The sequence below is a fragment of the Lutra lutra genome, chromosome 10, assembly GCF_902655055.1.
Source record: "Lutra lutra chromosome 10, mLutLut1.2, whole genome shotgun sequence".
NCBI lineage: Eukaryota > Metazoa > Chordata > Mammalia > Carnivora > Mustelidae > Lutra > Lutra lutra.
In genome coordinates, this window is record NC_062287.1 from 42515363 (window position 1) to 42536011 (window position 20649).

At 36.1% G+C, this 20649-nt stretch overlaps 1 protein-coding gene across 3 annotated transcripts in view; it reads left to right on the forward strand.

Annotated features, from left to right (window-relative positions):
- GRM5 (glutamate metabotropic receptor 5) overlaps positions 1–20649 on the forward strand; it is a 704461-nt gene that overhangs the window by 364450 nt on the left and 319362 nt on the right. For all 3 annotated transcript variants that reach the window (XM_047692184.1, XM_047692186.1, XM_047692185.1), the window contains one exon: positions 4834–5083. In XM_047692184.1, the coding sequence (XP_047548140.1) occupies positions 4834–5083 (250 nt within the window). The remainder of the gene's footprint in view (positions 1–4833; positions 5084–20649) is intronic.

The window sequence follows — 20649 nt, forward strand, 5'->3', positions numbered from 1 at the left end:
GTTTCACACTTCTCATTGATTATTGAAGTTGGTCTTGGCTGGATGTTCTTGCTGAATTACAACACACTTGCCAGGTGCCAGGCTAAGCAATCTGCTCAGGTTTGCTCTCATAGCTTTTGTTCCCTGACCACTTTCCATACAGCTTTGGAGAATGGGAATGAAAATGGCAGCCTCCCAATCTCCAACCCAATGAGAGCAGAGAGCTCAGGACCCCATTTCTCCAATTTTAGTATATGTGCTGCCAAAGTGAACACAGGACCCCATTTCTCAATGCAACCTTACAGAAAAACGGTCAGTCCCTGCCGTCTCTGTGGTCTTGGGCCACACTCTGTGCTCACCCGGCCTGTGACCGAGCATTTCTATCTCTGGTGCCTGGTCCCATTTAGAGTCTCCAAGCCCAGCAGACTGCTGCTTCATGCTCCTGTGCCGCTCCTCCCAAAGGAGGTAGGAGGGTTTCTCTCTGAATCTGTTACGTGTGGGGTTGCTGCTCCAAGAGCAGTGGCCCAACTGTGCCTTGGAGCACAGTACAAGGTAACCCAGAGCTGAGAGCTCACTCCTCAGCTCCATCTCTGTATTCTCTATATTCAGATTCCCCGCTCCAGTACCTGGCAGCTCTGCCACACTCAGACACCCCTGGTCTTTCTGTGACCCCGTGGGTCCTGAAACCACACTGTCCCCGGGAGGGCTTCACCCCCGCTTAGCCTTTGGCGCAACATGCCTCAGTGGAGCGGATTTCTAAAAGTTCCAATTTTGTGCTCCACTGCTTTCACTTGCTAGGATCTGGCCCCTCCCCCCATGGTCTATCTTCCCAAATGTTACCTCAGATTCACTACTCCACATGTCCTACCTTCCGGAAAGTGGTTGATTTTCTGTTCCTTGAATTGTTGTTCTTCTTCTCTTCTCTCTCCTGTTGAGTTAGTAGCTGTTCAGAATGGTTTAATAACTATCTAGCTGAACTCCTGGGACTTGATGATTTAGGTCTCCTGCTCCTCTGCCATCTTGCTCCTCCCTCCCTAATTTTTTTTGTTATTAACATATAATGTATTATTTACTCCAGAGGTACAGGTCTGTGAATCATCAGCCTTACACATTTCACAGTACTCACCATAACACATACCCTCCCTAATGTCCATAACGCAGACACCCTAACCCCCTACCCCCACTCCCCAGCAACCCTCAGTTAGTTTTGTGAGATTAAGAGTATTTTATAGTTTGTCTCCCTCCCAATCCCATCTTGTTTCATTTTTTCCCCTCCCTACCCCCCACAACCCCCCACAATGCCTCTCAAATTCCTCATATCAGAGAGATCAAATGATAATTTTCTTTCTCTGATTGGCTTATTTCAATATGCTTTTTTTTAACGCCTTCTTTTTAATTTATGGAAAATAAGCATCTCTTAATTTATGTATCATCCCTTAAATATAATTCTGTTTTAGATTAGTCTCTTACTTTTTTAGATTCAAATAATTCATCTTTTGTTTTCTGTGTATCTTGACTTCCAAATTGTACATGAAGGATTTTAACACCTCAGCTCTCCCAGCTTCTGTCTCTCAACCTATCATCTTTTCCTTTAATTTTTTGGTAAAGGTTGATAAGATTTATTTCTATTGCATAATGAGTTTTTTGTTTTGTCCCTGTGTGGATTCATAAAGCTGAAAATCAATAATTGGCATTTGCATTGTTGCAGTAAAGCCTTGATTACATTTTTTTCCTCACAATTCCGAATCACCAGCCCTCTGCTATTTAAAAAAGAGTGTCTGATGGATTCCTTCCTGCTTTTACCAGTTAGTTAAAATGAAGCCACAGCTAGTATCATATTTTACATTGTACCTTCCTTTATTGTTTTTGTTACCCTGTTGGAAAAATTAATCTTTGTTTCCTCAGCTTTTTCTCATCTTGTACATTGCTTGAAATCTATTTCATTTCTTATGAGAAGCTAATGAACTTTTCAGTAGTTTATTCTTTATTTTTAAATGTGTAATTCCAGTCTTTATATAAACTACTGAAAGATCTCAACACTGAATTTAGGCTTCCTAGTTTTATTAGAATACATGCTCCCGTTTTTAATTCTCAGCCTATAGTGGCTTTTATTAAATCAAAATTATGCTGCAGAATTTTTACATCACACATATATTAAAACTGTTTCCTCTTTTAAATTTAAAGAGTATGACTTGGGCTTTGTTATAATAAAATAATATTTCCCCAACTAGTTTAAGTTCATTTTTCAATCCAGTGTTCAGTATTAATGCCTTTTGCTCCATTATTTATCTTACATGCTCTAGGAGAGAGCAGCTTCACTATATCTAGAACATTTAGTGCCAATAGGTACAATTAATTGGGTTCAGGCTACCTATCAAATATTTCATATAGTTAACATATATTATTTTATAGTAACTATTATAGTTACTATTATAGTTACTATAACTATACTATTTTATAGTAACTGTTATAACTATATATAATATTCATACATGTTATATATACTATTGCATAGTATATGTAATTAATTATAGAACATATTAACATATATTATAATAATCGTAAGCATTTATTATAATTAAACTATATATAATACTTAACATATATAATATACAAAATACTCATATATTAGGCAGTGTTACCTCTGATTTTCAGGTGAAAAAGCTAGATTTAGAGAGACTATCCAAGCAGAATTAGAACTCAAATCACTCTAATAACAAGATTCTCTATTACAAGCTGCTTCTGTATAACTTACTGCTTATTTTTTTTTAACTTACTGATTAAACAAAAATAATTGTTGGGAGAGAAGCTAAAGATTATAATTCCTCAGTTGTTTTTTTTTTCTTATTTAACTGCAAATAAATTGAGAATTTTTATCATTGCCATCACAATCACTATGTACCTAATTTCAAATTATTTATGCAAATACCCCAGTACTAATGAAAGCATTAAGTGCAAGACAGTCAGTTGGAAAATAGAGTTGGCTAAAAATAAAACAGAGAATAATACATTACTCAGATTAGTATAAAACTAGTAATTTAGGCCCCTGGGTATGTTTTTCAGAGGGGGTCCTTTAAACTTTGCTAATTGCAAAATAACTACATTGCCCATTTTCCATCATCATAGAGGATTCTTGTTATTTTATTTCTGGATTTTTCTCCAGAAAAAAAGAAAAAAGAAAGATGCAGCTGGCCCATCAGGTTTTTTGGCTAGAACTTAAGCCATCCTGTTCTGCTTTGCACTTTACAGTTCGTTCTGGAAGATAAAACCACATAAAAATCCATGCTCAAAGTCTGAGGATCTCATTTCCAGCAAGAGGATCTCATTACCTGCTCTAGGTGGAACATACACAGGGTCAGGAGTGAGACGTTATATGTTCAAACCAAGACTCGGCCACCTACTTGCTAAATGGGAACTTCAGTTTTATCAGTTGTGCATGGAAGATTATATCACCTCTATCACAGAGTTGGTGTAAGGAGCATGAGCTAATCTATATGAAGTGACTTCAAAAATCAAAATGTTATACAGGTATAGTGATTTATAAATGACCTCTATTAGAGTCATATATTGAAACTGATGCAACCAAATGCCTTTTACTCCCTTATTCATTGAAGATGTCTTCCTGATGAAATTCCCATTGCTTGGTCTTGCTGATTGTGAGGCTGGTTACATCCTTAGATGCTCCATAGCATGCTTGTCTTGTAATAGGCTCCTGTATTCTTTAAATCATTCCCCCCTACCCACCTAATCTTTTGGAAACTCGGAAAATGAGTCTGGTATGATTTATAGAGCCTTAAGAGGCTCTAAAAATATCTAAAATTAAAGTATCATGACCTTTAAATGGGAAAAAGAAATGTAGATATAATTGGACTTTTGAGTCTTCCAAAAGTCAGCCATGGACAAGTGGAGGAAGCAGAATCTGCAATCTTAGAACTGAGAATGTAGTATAGAATTCTACCTCTGAGTATGTAACTTTGGGCAGGTGTAAACCCAACTGCTTCATCTGTTTTCTTATCTGCAAAATGGAATTCATAATGCATACCTCAGTATATTCTTGTGAGAGTTAAATAAGATAACATCTATAAAGGTTTTGGTACACTTCCTGGCATACAAGTTGATTATCAGTATTGATCACAACTTCTCACTAATTTAAAGGACCACCATCAGTCCTTAGGCTCCCCAGGTTTGTAGAAAACTTTGGAATTACTCCCCCAAATCACTAACTTCCCTATGATTGTACAGAGTGAAACTTCAAATGTTTCATTTGAAGCTTATGCATTTACCTGCATAAGCAGGTAATCTCAAGCAAGGATATGGAATTTTCAGTTGGGATAAAGCCGCAAATTCTTATGATTGCTAATAGAATAAAATAGTAGCATAATAGTCTATAAAAATATAACACATGTGTTATTTTTACAATGGCATCTATACCATATTAAGTGTATATATTGTGCCTTTAAACACAGGAATCTGAACTGGTAGGATGAGATGAGCCAAGGGAAGGGAGATAGAATGAAAATATAGCAGATGAATTTCTTCCATCATCTCACACTAGAGTATGAGCTTTTTAAGTCAGAAAGGAAGCTGAATTGCTTCTCCTTTTTATACTATTTTCTCTTTCTCTCCTTAAAAACAGAATTTGCAGTTCAAGACATATATGTGTAATGTAGTTTCATTGTAAATTGCCTAAATGAACAAGTCAATGAAAGAGCAAAAACTCATACAGGTCTTCCAGCTCCAAGTTCAATACTACCAAGTGACCTTCATGCTCCCAGTGCTTCTGCATTCTTAATTGGTCCCAGTGTACCCACAACTGCCATCTCACTACTTCTCTGCTTATCTATTTTCACACAGGCAACTATGGAGAGAGTGGGATGGAAGCTTTCAAAGATATGTCAGCCAAGGAAGGAATTTGCATCGCTCACTCTTACAAAATCTATAGCAACGCAGGGGAACAGAGCTTTGATAAACTGCTGAAGAAGCTCAGGAGTCACTTGCCCAAGGCCCGGGTGGTGGCCTGCTTCTGTGAAGGCATGACGGTGAGAGGTCTGCTGATGGCCATGAGGCGCCTGGGTCTAGCAGGCGAATTTCTTCTTCTGGGCAGGTGAGTGACAATGTCAAAATTCACATGAATGTAATGCCAGGAATTTGGCAGAATCAAAGGGTATCTTCTGGTGCATAAGGACAGATGCTTTGGAAACTTCATCTGTGTGGTAGAAGTAGAACTTAAGTATCATAAAACACCAGAGCCTGGAGATAATCATGGAAAATAAGTAGATATGCCATGTGCTGATTAATGATGATGACAGTAATCAACACATGAAGGTGGTGAGTATGTAGGTCTTGAAAACAAAATGACTATAAGAAAATGAGATGGGTTCTTAGATACTTGGATCATTTCATAATTCCCTTGAGAAATAAGCATTTTTTCAGACTTTTTGAAATTGATTTTGAGAAAGGCTACCTAAACTTGTGTTATAACATAGAGTCATAGAATTTTGAGTTTGAAAGTGAGGAATTGCCTTAGGACTAATTTTTTTAAAACATTGGAAAATTGGCTCATTATTTACATTACAAAAGTGTTACTACATTGCCTGATCATCCACACTGTTGTCGGACAAGTTTCTAAAACATTGACTTCTACTGGGACTGATTTTAATTATCTGGATAATCCACTTGATGGGTACAGCACAGCTCATTCCCTGCTGATGCTGTTGAATCAGTATATTTGAGTTCTCTAGAGAAGCGGATATAATGGTGTATGTGTGTGTGTGAGAAAAAGAGAAAGGGAGAGAGAGAAAGAGAGAGATATGAGATGAGGTGAGGTGAGATGATATACCAGAAGACCCAGTGGTATAGTTCTGGTCTGAAAACCAACAGGCTTGGCATCCAAGAAGAGCCAATGTTTGGGTTCAAGTCTGAAGGCCAGAAAAGACCAACATCCCAGCTCAAGCAGTCATGCAGGAAGAGTTCCTTCTTACTCAGTCATTTTTGTTCTTCTCGGGTCTTTGGTAGATTGGATGAGATCCACTAACATTAGGGAGAACAATCTTCATTACTTAGTATATTGGTACAAATGCTAATGTCATCCAGAAACACCTTCATAGACACACCCAGAATAAAGTTTAGCCAAGTATCTGGGCACCCCATGGCCCAGTAAGTGGTCACATGACATTAACCATCACAATTCATAAAAGGACCTCACAGTTTGACCATGTGAATGTAGTTCACTATTCTAGAACTTTAAAAAGTTTTTATTATAGTACATCTTTTAAGTAGGCAGCCAATTTAAAAAATAGAGAAAACCTTTAGAACCCTTGCATCTTTCTCAATATTTCTGTCCAAAACAGAAAGCTAACTCACTTGTTATTAACTTTTGACGGCTCGTTAAAGAAAACATGCTTCCTTTATTTTTTAAATGCCTAACTGACCTTCTGTGATCAGACTTGGCTCCTGCTTGGCTACATTTTATGACAGCCATTTTATGTACCTAATGCTCTTCTGTCTGACCTGATGGCAGTAGATTGATGGGACTATTTTAGTATGAGGCCAACTATCCTTCATAAAAATGATATTGAGTGAGATTCTTTTTTCACTGATGTCATGCATTTTGTCTAAAATCATCCCTAGCTGGCAAGAGTGATGCACCAGTTAGTTTCATACAACCCAGAAGCACTCCCACTCCAGTATTAAATTCCAAAGTGCAGTTACCACCGGGGTAAAAAGAACAGGAAAGAAAGAAGCTGGATTTAAATAGTCCTGTTTTTCTGTTGGGGCATGAGATTTTGTAGCTCCTATCTTCTGCCTTTGCCAATGTTAATAAGACAAATCAGTAGCGTTTATTTTCCGGCCCATATGATTTGTCAAGAAGTAAGTGCTTTTCGGTCATATGTACACAAGGAAAATAAGTAGGTATTCATGATATTTGCCATATTCCATCTTTATTTTTGTTGCCAACAGCACCACAAGGCCAAAATTTCATATCTATATAACATACATGCACAATTTTAATAATGTTATATATATATATGTGTGTATATATATATATATATATATACACACAAATAAATTAAGATTTTATTTTTTGAGTAATCTCTACACCCAATGTGGGGCTCAAACTTACAATCCCAAGATCATAAGTCACACACTCTACTGACTGAGCCAGCCAGGTGCCATTATTTTATATATTTTAAAATTTATTTTGTATATGCTATTTATAAGAAGTTCTCTCCACATTATTTGATTCATGCAATAATAGATTCATAACCTTTAATTAGATTTCTTAATCCCTTCATTCATCAGCTAAGAGTAATTCAGTTCATTTCATCTTAGAGGAGTTTTGTTAGAAAAGTCTTCTTACTCCTTTTTTTTTAAGATTTTATTTATTTATCTGACAGAGAGATCACTAGCAGGGGAGACAATGGGGAGAGAGAGGGAGAAGCAGACTCCCCGCCTGAGCAGGGAGCCAGATGCAGGGCTTGATCCCAGGACAATGGGATCATGACCTGAGCCGAAGGCAGATGCCTAACCATCTGAGCCACCCAGGTGCCCCTCTTCTTACTCTGAAAAAAAAGAAAAAAATGTCTGCCTGTAGTTTCCATCCCTTGGCTCATATTTTTGTCTTTAAAAGTCATGTGTGGTACTCTTGCAGATATTTGGTAATGGTATGGTCATCCATTCCCTTTATCTTTTTGAAACATTCCTGCTTCTTCCATTTCTACTTCTTCATGGTGAAATGACACTCTAGGTATTAATGAGACTATTTATCAAGATAATTTATGGGGTCATTTATCAAATGTTTTCTGCCAATTACTACACTAAACTGTACATTCATTGTTTTATATATTCATTTGATAGATACTGACTGGCTACTATATGTTAAGAGGCTTGGGATGTATATGTGAATAAAACAAGACAATACTTAACTACCCTTATGGACCTTACAGGTGGCAAGTTAGATAGAAGGTAGTAAGTGCTATGAAAAAAAAAATAAGTAAATCTAAGAACAACTTCATGTTGAGTACTATTATCTCCATTTTATAGGCAAGGACTCTAAGACTCAATTTATATTAAGTAATAGAAGCTATATGGATGGAGGTATTGAAGAAAAAATTAAATATAAGTATGTGTAATTCTAGAAACTGAACATTTAGTGCTGTGTTCTGTTATTTTTCAGGAAATTAAAAGTATTCCTATTCATAAGAATGGAGATCTAGGGCAGTGAGCAGAAATGTAAAATGTAGTAGTTAAAAGAGAATTTAGCACATCTATTCACTCCCATTTTACAAGTGAGGAAACTGATACCCCCAAAGTTTAGGTAACATGGTTAAAGTCACACAAGAACCTGATTACCAAGGACCATAATTAAGTGCTTTTCTCTACTAGCCTATTTCCTGTAAATAGAAACAGTGGAGAAGTTGTCTGATAGCAAACTCCCAGTTCTTCAAAAAACCTGAGTATATAAAGAAATTATCCTAGATAATTCAAATTTAAATTAGCATTTTCATTTTAATGCTCTCTTCTAAAAATACAATTCACCCTATAATTCCTGTAGCTGACACGCAATGTTACATTAGTTTCAGGTGTACACATTTGTGATTCAATATATCTATGGGTTATGTAAGCTCACCTTAGGTGCACCTCTCATCTGTCACCATACAGTGCAATTACAATATCAATGACTATATTCTTTATGTTGTGCTCTTAATAATTTGAGATTATTTTATTGCATATATTCCCCCAGTCTCCCTTTATGCTCCTTCCTTCCCCTACCCAACTCAGACCCAACTCAAGATGGTTCTTAGAAATTAGAGGTCAGCGGATGCCTGGGTGGCTCAATTAGTTAAGTGTCTGACTCTTGATTTCACTTCAGGTAATGATCTCAGGTTTATGAGATTGAGCCCCCATCTGGCTATGCACAGGGTGTGAAGCCTGCTTAAGATTCTCTCTCTCCCTCTGCTCCTTCCCACCACTCACACATACATGCATGCTTGCTCTCTCTCTCTCTAAAAAAAAAAAGAAAGAAAGAAAAGAAAAAAAATTAAAGTCAAGGTTATGAGAAGGGAATCTATATTCAGAACTTCCTAGAGGGTCCCATTTAACAGCTATAGTTATAAATCTGTCCAGTTGTCTTGGGACAGCCATGTTTAATAGGTCATTCAGCTGAAATGTGTGGCGGGACTAGGAAGATAACTGTGCTGCTGAGACAACCTCATCCATCAACATATCTCACCATCTGTGCTGCACATCAGAAGAATGTTAGAGTGATATAGACGTGGCCACTGGGTCTTCTCACTTGAACTCAGGGTAATCTGTTGTCTCATTGCCAATAAAAATGTCCTGTCCAGGTCCCTGAAATAGTCTTGCTGAACACTCTGGCCCTGACAGCAGAATGGGATCAATAATCTGCACAGTAATGACATTTCTAAAGGAGTTTTTTTTTTTCCTAGAATGGATACAATGTTAGTTTTTGACCTGAGAAAACATCATATTATATTATTGTTATATATTATTATATACTTATTATTATTATTGCATATTATTATATACTTAAATATTAACTTGGAAACAAGGGCCAACTTTTAGCAAATTAGCTACTTAAAGATCTTTTTATATCTTGTCTATAATTAACTAAAACTATGTATCCATTTGAATTAAGAATCTCTGTCCTTCAATATGATGATTGTTACCAGGCTGCAAGAGGAAATTGGGAATTATAACCTATATTTCTTATCAGGAGGCCACTCTTCATCAACATTTTTCAAAGTGGAAAGGACAAGAGTTTATTCTAACAAATATGTTTGTGGATAGAATTACAAATAATTGTTCTATTAAAGCTATTACAGTAGGTATTATTCAGAAGTAAACATTAGTCTTTATCCTTGCATATTATCAGAGTATTCATTCTAAATTACAGCTCCTTTTAAAATAAGTATACTTGTGTTCCAGTGGGCCACTCAGTATCTTTTAATCATGATGAAAACTTATTTTCATTGAGTTCCTGTTATGTGTCAGGAGACAAGGGAAGAAGGAAAGAGAGGGGGAAGGAAGGGAGAGGAAATGATGAGAGGAGATAAGAGGGGAGGAGTAGAGGAAGAGAGAGAGCAAGAGAGAGAGAGATTAATTTAGTGCTGTCAGCAATGTTGAATATGTCAACTTTTAGATACCTTTGAGTTTGGTAGGAATGACCCCATTTTTGTAGGGGAGAAAAATCGAGACTTAGAAGTTAAATGAGTGGACAAGATTATACCAGTTTCTTATCCAAGTGGCCATTCTAATTATCACAAAGAGAGAAGGCTTAGGAACATAAAAATGTTCTTATACTTGTGATAAGCTCCATTTAATTTTGCTTTATTGTTTTTGTTGTTTTAGGTTTATCCTTTGAAAATTAAATAAACTTAGTAAAATGCCTTGAAAATTATTGAAATTTTTGTGATGAATTTGTAGTACAAATAAAGCTAGCCAAATTATGCTCCATTTGGCCTGGAGTTGTTTTCTGCTTATCTACACTTGAGTCAGAAAGACCAGACTAGTTGCATGAAGTTCAGTTTATAAACAAGCAGTAGTCTAGTTATGTCTGTCTCAGATTATGAACCATGAAGGCTTAGCAAGAAGGTAAGGGGAACAAGTGTGAAGAAGTTTGGACAGGAAGCTAGAAGACAATGTTTTCAGCCTTATAGTATTTTGATATTTATCCCATCGTTGGAGAAACCTTTTTTTTTTTTTTTTTTTTTTTTTTTTTTTTTTTGTGGAGGTAAGAATATGTTAGGTGTGTTATTTCAAAAGATAATTGGGTGCATTATGGATTAGAAAAGATAGGGTAGATGCAGAGGAACCAGTATCCATAACAAAAATGATATGATCATGGAATAAGTAGTAGATTACTAATTAAAATATATTTATTATGTTTTTGTTATGATGCTATCAGGATATATGCATAAGCCCAACTCATTAAAATGTATACATTAAATATATGTAACTTTTTGTAAATTATGTACAACTCAGGAAGTTGGGAAAAAGTAGGAACAGTTGGGCACATTGAGTATTATAGAGAAGCAGGGGGGGGGATGTCAAGATTGACTCGTAAGATTCTTATGTTTTATAACAAGATGAATGAGATAATTTTACCAAGATGGAGAGAGTTGGAAAAGAATCAAGTGTGAAGTAGAAAACAGATCATGAGTTCAGTTTTTGATATAATGGCATGATGTCCTTTTCAAACATAAATATAGCTAAGAAAGCTGAAGAATATGTGAGTCTGGGGCTCAGAAGAGATATATAGTCTGTAAATAAAAAATGAGTGAATCATTTGAGTAGTTTAGATTTATGAATGGAAGACATGAGCATGGAGAATTCAAGTGGAAGAAGTCTCAGAACTTGGCTTTGAAAGGGATCTCGAAATGTAATGATTGGAAAAAGGATGAACTATGAAAAGGTGATAGGGAAAAGGCAAATCCAGAGATGGAAGAGGAAAACCCAGAGTGTTGTGTCATCCCAACCTGTGGAGGAGAATGTTTACAGGAGGGGCCACCAGTGTCAAATAATTCTAGATCAGTGAAAATAATACTCAAAGGACCTTTAGTTTTATTGAGTTAGATAGATAGATTGGTTGATTGATTTTTAAAGATTTTATTTATTTATTTGTCAGAGAAAGAGAGACAGGGAGAGCACAAGCAGCAGGAGAGGCAGGCAGAAGGAGCAGCAGACTCCCCGCTGAGCAAGGAGGCTGATGCGGGACTCAATGCCAGGACCCTGAGATCATGACTTGAGCCGAAGGCAGGCAGACATTTAACCAACTGAGCCACCCAGGCGTCCCTTGAGGTAGATTTATTAATAGGTCATTTAGCAACAGATGGACAAATGGAGAGATTAAAGTAAATTAAGAATGAAGTAGCTAAGATGTAAGGAGGTGAGAAAATGAACCCATGTCATATAGTTTTGTGAGGTTAAACTAGTAAGAAATGGGGAGTGATAAAACTTTTAAGGAAATATGAGGTCAAGAGACAGGTTTTTAATAGTTACTTTTTCCAAAAAACATAATTTGTGATCATGAGAAAATAATTTTAATGATGAACAAAGCTATATAGTGAAAAACGCTTATATTTTTATGTCTGTGTCTATACATGGTATTAACAAATTATTTGGCACTTGCTAATTTTATAGGTGAAAACTCACATCATAATATTTTAATTGGTACTTCTTTAATTATGAGTGATATTCTATATCTTTCATATATGAATAAGTGATATATTTATTTTTCTTCAAACTTCATGCCTTTCAATTTTTTCTGTTTTTTTTTCTCCTTGTTGGTTGTACAAAAGTACTTTATAAATTAAAGAGAGTGGTTCATTGACGTGTAGCAAATATTTTCCCTCTTGTTATTTAATTTTGACTTTGTTTACGACATTTTGGACATTGCCAACCTTTTTCTTTTATTAAGGATTTATATATTACATAGAGAGGCCAGTCACAGAGGTCTAGTCAGTTAATTTTAGGATCAAGGTTGGATAGAGAATTTAATAAATGAGGGAGGACAATTAATTGCATAAAACCCCTTAAATATGGGAATGAGTGACATTTGAAGTGTAGATGGAGGGAGCAAGAGGAAAAGTCAACTCTAGCAGGGAACAGAAATTTTTTAAAAAATGAGATAGGTATGTTTAAAGGTTTGAAAATACAAAAGTTACTTGATAGCCCCTCTTTTCTTCATAATTTTGGAGGCAAGAAGGGAATGTGTGTATGTTGTAGAGTGGGGAGTATCAGTGGTTTGAGAAGTTGTCAGTAAACGTTGGAAAACTACACTGTTAATAAGTGGTTTTATGTATTATCTTTATTTTATATTATTCCATTTATTACAAACAGTAGGGAGAGAAAGATCTGGGTATACTGTCCTGGAGAAATGGCTCTTAAAATAACTATATGTACTGTCTGATCAAGAATTGTAATGAATTCTTAACATTAGGGTTTTAAAGGTTGATTAAACAATAGCCCTGTTCTCAAATTAAAAATCAGTGGGAGTGAGTCATAGAGATTAATGTATATCAGTTAATTAGAGACCACATCTTTGATCTGTGACAACTGGACCTCCTAAAACTGGCCCCCAAACCTAGAGTCACAGGCAGGGCTGGACAATAGCAGGACTTTCCTGCTTTAGAAGATGGCTTTCAGGGGCACCTGGGTGGCTCAGTGGGTTAAGCTGCTGCCTTCGGCTCAGGTCATGATCTCAGGGTCCTGGGATCGAGTCCCGCATCAGGCTCTCTGCTCGGCAGGGAGCCTGCTTCCCTCTCTCTCTCTGCCTGCCTCTCTGTCTACTTGTGATCTCTCTCTGTCAAATAAATAAATAAAATCTTAAAAAAAAAAAGAAAAGAAGATGGCTTTCAGAATGACATTAGGAAAACTGTTAGAGCACAGACTGCTCCATAAAAACAAGAGGCTGAGTCACACCTGCTCAGTTCTTCCTCCACCTCACCAGACAGGCCCGTCACTCATTCCCAAGGGAAGGAAGGAAGATGGTGAGGACAAGCTGTGTGTTTTCTTTCCATGCTTTTCCCTCCTGGAGATTGGAAATCTCTCTGGAATGCTCCTTTGTGAAATATAAAGCATGAGAAATATTTTTCTCTCTCTCAAGCCCGTTCTGAAGTAGATAAAGAATATTAACTTGACTTTACAGGTGAAGACACTGACCTCAGAGACATCACTTGTCTCATCAGTATCACTGTGCTTATTAGATGTGAAGCTGAAATTTAAATGAAACCAGTTGCTTTGTAAGGTGCTATGGAGCTCACAACTGAAAATGCCCGGAAGGAGAACAGAAGGCCTGGATGTTATTGGACAAAGAAAGATTTCTGTGTGAGTGATGAAAACAACAGATGACTTCAAAGGCCTCTTACAGTCCCAGGGCTTGTGCTTTAGAGGCATCTGCATCTCAGAGGGTTCTGATAGCTTTAAGATGCATTGCACTTGCAAAATATGTTTAAGTAAAATTAAAAGTAATTGGGTGTTAATAATAGCTCTTTGTGGAGAGCTTTTTGTGTAACAAACACTGCCCTGACTGCTTGGGTTTCCTGTATTAATTTATTGACTTTTCATAACAATCATATTTGCAAGCTGTTATTATTACCTTATTGCTGAGCACAAAGAAACAAACAATTCACTCAAGAGCACACAAGCAGTAAGTGGCAGAGAGGGCATTAGAAGGTAGTCTGTATCCTTAACCACTATGGTAAACTTGTTGGATCTTCAATAATTCTTTATTTCAGTAATAAACTTGATTCTTATGGTATAAAAGATTAATTTACAGAGAATTAATTAATTCTCTGTTATTAAAATAGACAATTTTTAATAAAGAAAAACTAGCCATTAAGATGACTGCAAAAGAAAGATTCCCCTCCCCCCATCCTCCTCCTTCCGAAGATAAATAATACCTGGAGCAATCCAACATTATGTAAACCAGAAGAATACAATGATTGGATGGATTTTTCAGTCTGCATTACTATTTTTACATGGAAACAGTCCGATGAAATTTAGTTTTCAGCAAATAGAAAAGTTTAAGATTTCTTTATAGGAATGATTTAATATCCAGATTAGTTGGGTAGAAGTTGAACTTTCACTCTTGGCAGATGACATGATACTCTGTGTAGAAAACCTAAGAGACTCCACCAAAAAAATTGTTTGAACTGATACAAGAATTCAGCAAAATCTTGGGATATAAAAATCAATGCACAGAAGTCTGTTGCATTTCTATACACCAGTAATGAAGCAGCAGAAAGAGAAATCAAGGAATTGATCCCATTTATAATTACACCAAAAACCTCAAGACACCTAGAAATAAACCTAACCAAAGAGGTAAAAAATTTGTACTCTCATACCTATAGAACACATATGAAAGAAATTGAGAGGGCGCCTGGTGGCTTAGTCAGTTAAGCATCTACCTTTGGCCCAGGTCATGATCTCTGGGTCCTGGGATTGAGCCCTGCATTGGGCTCCCTGCTCAGCATGGACTCTGCTTCTCCCTCTCCTTCTGCCCTTCCCACACCACCACCCCACCCCCACAGCTCATGTTTTCTCTCTCTCTCTCTCTCTCTCAAATGAATAAAAAATTTAAAAAAAAATTGAGGAAGACACAAAGAAATGGAAAAACATTCCATGCTTATAGATTGGAAGAACAAATATGTTAAAATGTCTATACTATCCAAAGCAACCTACACATTTAATGCAACCCCTGTCAAAATAACACCAGCATTTTTCACAGATCTGGAAAAAACAATCCTAAAATTTATATGGACAGAGAAAAGACTCTGATTAGCTAAAGTAATATTGAAAAAGAAAACCAAACCTGGTGGCATCACAGTTCTGGAGTTCAAGCTGTATTACAAAGCTGTCATCATCAAGACAGTGTGGTACTGGCACAAAAACATGCACATATATCAATGGAACAGAATCAAGAACCCAGAAATGGACCCTCTATTCTATGGTCAGTTAATCTTCGACAAAGCAGGAAAGATATCCAATGGAAAAATGACAGTCTCTTCAACAAATAGTGTTGGAAAAATTGGACAACGATATGCAGAAGAATGAAACTGGACCACTTTCTTACTTAACATACACAAAAATAAATTCAAAATGGTTGAAAGCCTAAATGTGAGAAAAGAATCCATCAAACTTCTAGAGGAGAACACAGATAGCAACTTCTTTGACTTTGGCCAGAGCAACTTCTTACTAGACATGTCCCTGTAGGCAAGGGAAACAAAAGCAAAAATGAACTATTAGGACTTCTTCAGGATAAAAATCTTCTGAACAGTAAAGGAAACAATCAACAACACTAAAAGGCAGCCTTTGGAATGGGAGGAGCTATATGCAAATGATCAATCAGATAAAGGGCCAGTATCTAAAAACTATGAAGAATTTATCAAACTCAACACCCCAAAAACAACAACAACAACAACAAAAATACATATCTATAGTCAAGAAATGGGCAAAAGGCATGAACAGACATTTCTCCAAGACATACAGATGGCTAAGAGACATGTGAAAAAATGCTCAACATCACTCATCATCAGGGAAATACAAGTCAAAACCACAATGAGGTATCACCTCATACCAGTCAGAACAGCTAAAATTAACAATACAGGAAATAACCAGTATTGGTGAGGATATGATGGGAATACAAACTGGTACAGCCACTGTGGAAAACTATGGAGGTTCCTCAAAAATTTAAAAATAAAGCTGCCCTATGATCCAACAATTGCACTATGAGGTATTTATCCAAAGGATACAAAAATAATGATTCAAAGGGATCCATGTACCTCAATGTTTATAATAGCAGTGTCCACAATAGCCAAAGTATGAAAAGAGCCCATACATCCATTAACTGATGAATGGATAAAGAAGATGTAGTGATTTATATATATAATGGACTACTGCTCAGCCATCAAAAAGAATGAAATCTTGCCATTTGCAATAATGTGCATGGAAATAGACATTTTTTGCTATTATGCTAAGCAAAATAAGTAAGTCAGAGAAAGACAAATACCATATGATTTCATTCACATGTGGAATTTAAGAAACAGAATGGGTGAACACAGGGGAAGGGAAGGAAAAATAAAATAAGATGAAAACAGAGAGGGAGACAAACCATAAGAGACTCTCAACTCCGGGACATAAACTAAGGGTTGCTGGAGAGGAGGTAGGTGGGAGATGGGGTAACTGAGTGATAGGCATTAAGGGGGACATGTGATATAATGAGCACTGGGTGTTATATGCAACTGATGAATCACTTTAAATTTGACCCCAGAAACTAATAATATGCTATATGTTAACTAACTTAAACTTAAATAAAATCTAAAAAAAAAAAAAAAAAAAATCAGACACCTGTGAAGAAAAAGAGGCAAACATAAAATATTGTTCTGTGGTGGAACCAGGTGATGTTCATTTACTCTTCCACCTTTTTCTGGAAGACTAATATGATTTGGTGAAGTGACTATTTTATGTACATGTTTCTGTTAGTTGGAGGATGCTGTGATAAATCATTCTAAAACAGTGGCTGGCTAACTAACTCCCATGGGTCAAATCCACTTCCTGTTTTTGTAAATAGTTTTATTGGAAAAGCCACACTCATTTACACAATGTCTATGGCTGTTTTGGCGTTACATTGGTAGAGCTAGTTGTAATAAAGACCACATGTCCCAAAAAGCCTAAAATATTTACTGTGTGGCCCTACACACACACACACACACACACACACACACACACACACACACACACACAGAGGAAGAAAAAACGTCTGCTGACCCCTCATCTAGAGGGTTTTGTCCCCCATCTGTTGAGATAGCTCTGCTTACTTACATACATATTGGGACTTTGAATATTTATTCAGCAGTAGTCATGGTTTGCACTTAAACTCCAGATTCTTTTTAATTCTCCTTGAGATTTGAAGGCCACTGCTTGGTCATGGGATCAGACAGCCCAAGGAATGTTGGTCAGAATTAGAGGCACAGGTTTGGGTGCTATGTTTATCATGGAGAGGAGACCAAGAACAAAGAAGTTTTTTTTTTTTTTTAATTTTATCATTCTGGAACATAATGTTCAAAGCAATTGAAACATATGATGCATTTGAAATACCGTTTTATCCAATCCTGAGTGATTTAATTTTATCCAAAATAAAAGAATGTACTAAATTTAATAAAGAATGCCCTGTTTGGTTATAAATATTAATCTTTCTAATAAAATTATCTTTATTCCTCTCATTTGCTAAATCGAACTGATGACATAGATTAAAAGCTTATCCTTTCTCCTTCTATCCGTCTTCCCCATTTTCCTGAGAGTTACTTTTTCAAAACAAATTTACTTATGTAATCTTCTGCATAATAATCTTAACTCTCTTTTTCATATTCAAATCTCTAATTTGGCATGCATGGCCCTTTAAATTATGGCCAAATCTGCCAGTCATTTCTTATTACACTCAAAGGTGAAATTTAAAATACTTGACAACTAGTAAGACATGGGTCCAACTGCAGCAGATGAGAATAATAACCAATGGGTGAATCAGTGCCAATGCATGCCACCTAAATAGTGGAATTATTATACTTCTACCCTCTTCCCACCACTACCAACTCCTTATCTTTCCTATAGCGATATTCTTTTAATTTCTGAAACATACCAAGCTTATAGAATCATCTAGATGGTCTTCTCCTTGGAGTGACCTCTCTGTCTTTTACAGTGAAACTCAAGTTTTTCATGTGAGACATTCCCCAACAGTTTCAAAGACTTCCTAAACATTTTCTAGTAGGACTTCTACAGATCCCTTAAAGCCTCTGTGACTGTCATTTCTATTTTTCTGTTTTCCTCTTTCTCTTCTCCATTGGAATATGAGCTCCCTGAATGTGGGCAAAGGTTTATTAATCTCTGTGACATCCAGTACCTAACATATTATGAACATTTGAGAACAGCTGTGACCGCAGAGGAAAATCAAGTGTGGCAGGTTCCTTATGGAAGCTCTTTTTCAAAGCTATTTATGGAATAGAAAGAATCTTGTGAATGCAGGCCACTCTGGAAGGAAACCAACTAAAAGCCCTGTGGCAGAGGGCAGAGGGAATTCCTAGGACACACTCTCTGTGATTTCACAAGAAAGGTCTATTTCATAGGTTTCCATAGAGAATGCTAATCTTCTGGCCCTCACAAAATACATCAATGAAAAATGAGGCACTATGAGGCTAAATCATGTGATCAACTGATCAATCACTTTCTTTTCTTTTTTTTTTTTTAAAGGGATGTATTTCCATTTTGTTTATTTATTTGACACAGAAAGAGAGATCACAAGTAGGTAGAGAGGCAGGCAGAGAGAGGGGAGGAAGCAGGCTCCCTGCTGAGCAGAGAGCCCAATGCCAGGACTCTGGGATCATGACCTGAGCCAAAGGCAGCAGCTTAACCCACTGAGCCACCCAGGTACCCCTGATCAATCACTTTCAATGGGAAAAGAAGTGATTAGTAAAACAGTGAGATAAGGAATTCCATGCACATATCTGGACACGTGTGTGCCATTTCAGAGGAAGGCTGCAAAGTTTTAGCTCCTTGAGAAGGGAAAGAAAATAGGTTTAGTTTTTTCAGGACTCTGTAATGCATTAGCCTTACCAACTATGGTGAATGTAGATTAGAAATGGTTCTGTTATCTGTTCAGAATACCTGAAAGCTCTATTGTCTTCTGCTGTCTTATCAAGACATGAATGTAAATCTTTATTTTTTAAGATGATTTGTAGACACTCTAAATTTAATATTCTTGGACCCCTTAATCTGTTTTATTTGTTTAATAGACTAGTTTTTAGAGCAGTTACAGGCTCATAGCAAAGTTGAGACAAAGGTACAGACATTTCCCATAATCTTACTCCCACACACATTGATAGTCTTTCCATTATCAACATTCCCCACCCAAATGTACATTTATTACAACTTATAAACCTACATTGATAAGTCATTATCATCCAGAGTTCATAGTTTAATTTATGGCTCACTCTTGGTATTGTACATGCTATGAGTGTAGAAAAGTGTATAATTACAGAGTCATACTGTGTCATACAGAGCATTTGCACTACCCTGTGCTCTGCCTATTCATTGCTCTTGCTTTCTCTCTGCTAACTTTTCACAACCAGTGATATCCTTACTCCCTTCATAGTTTTGACTTTTCCAGAATGTCCTGTAGTTGGAATCATACAGTGTGTGGCCTTTTCAGATTGTCTTCTTTCACTTAGTAATGTGCACTTAAGTTTCCCCCATGTCTTTTCATAGCTCGATAGCTCATTTCTTTTTAGTGAGGAATAACATTTCATTGTCTGGGTACCACAGTTTATTTATCCATTTGCCTACTGAAGGACATCTTGGTTGCTTCCAAGTTTTGGCAATTACAAATAAAACTGTTTTAAAAATTCCTGTGCAGGTTTCTGTGTGGGCATAAGTTTTCCATTCATCTTGGTAAATATGGAGTATGATTGTTGGATTATATGGTAAGGGTATATTTGCTTTTGTAAGAAATTGCTAACTACCTTCCAAAGTGATGGTATCATTTTATATTTATATCAAGAATGAGTAAAATTTCCTATTGCTCCACAGTCTTGCTCTTATAACATACACATTCCCACCATACCAATTTTTTCTTTATTTTTAGGTTTTTTGGGGGGTTTTGGTACATATTTTTTTGTTACTCTGAATATGTTTTGTCATTTTTTTCATGTACATAATTAAATATGGTTCTTTTATAGCTTCTGGATTTTCTTTGATCAAAATCTTTCTCTGAAGAAAAAAAAAGAAAAAAAATGTTTTCTCTGAAACCAGGAGAGTACTGCTTATTTTTTTATACCTTTATTCATTTAATCCAATCAGAAAATTTTTTTTAATTAAATCTATACAGTATGAGATACAGCATATTTTCTTTAAGGTAGATTCTCAAGTGTGCCTGCAAGAGTTATTAAATAAATAATCATTTCCTAATGAAAAACAATAAGGCTTCATATATTAAATTTTACATTTTGAAATTAATTATATTCTGTATACTAGTATATAATTTTAGACTTTCTCTTTAGTACCACTTTTGTTAGTAGCAGAGTACTTTTATTATATTATCTTTTTAGTGAACTGTAATAACTAGTAAAACATGCCATACTAATTATTATTTCCATAATT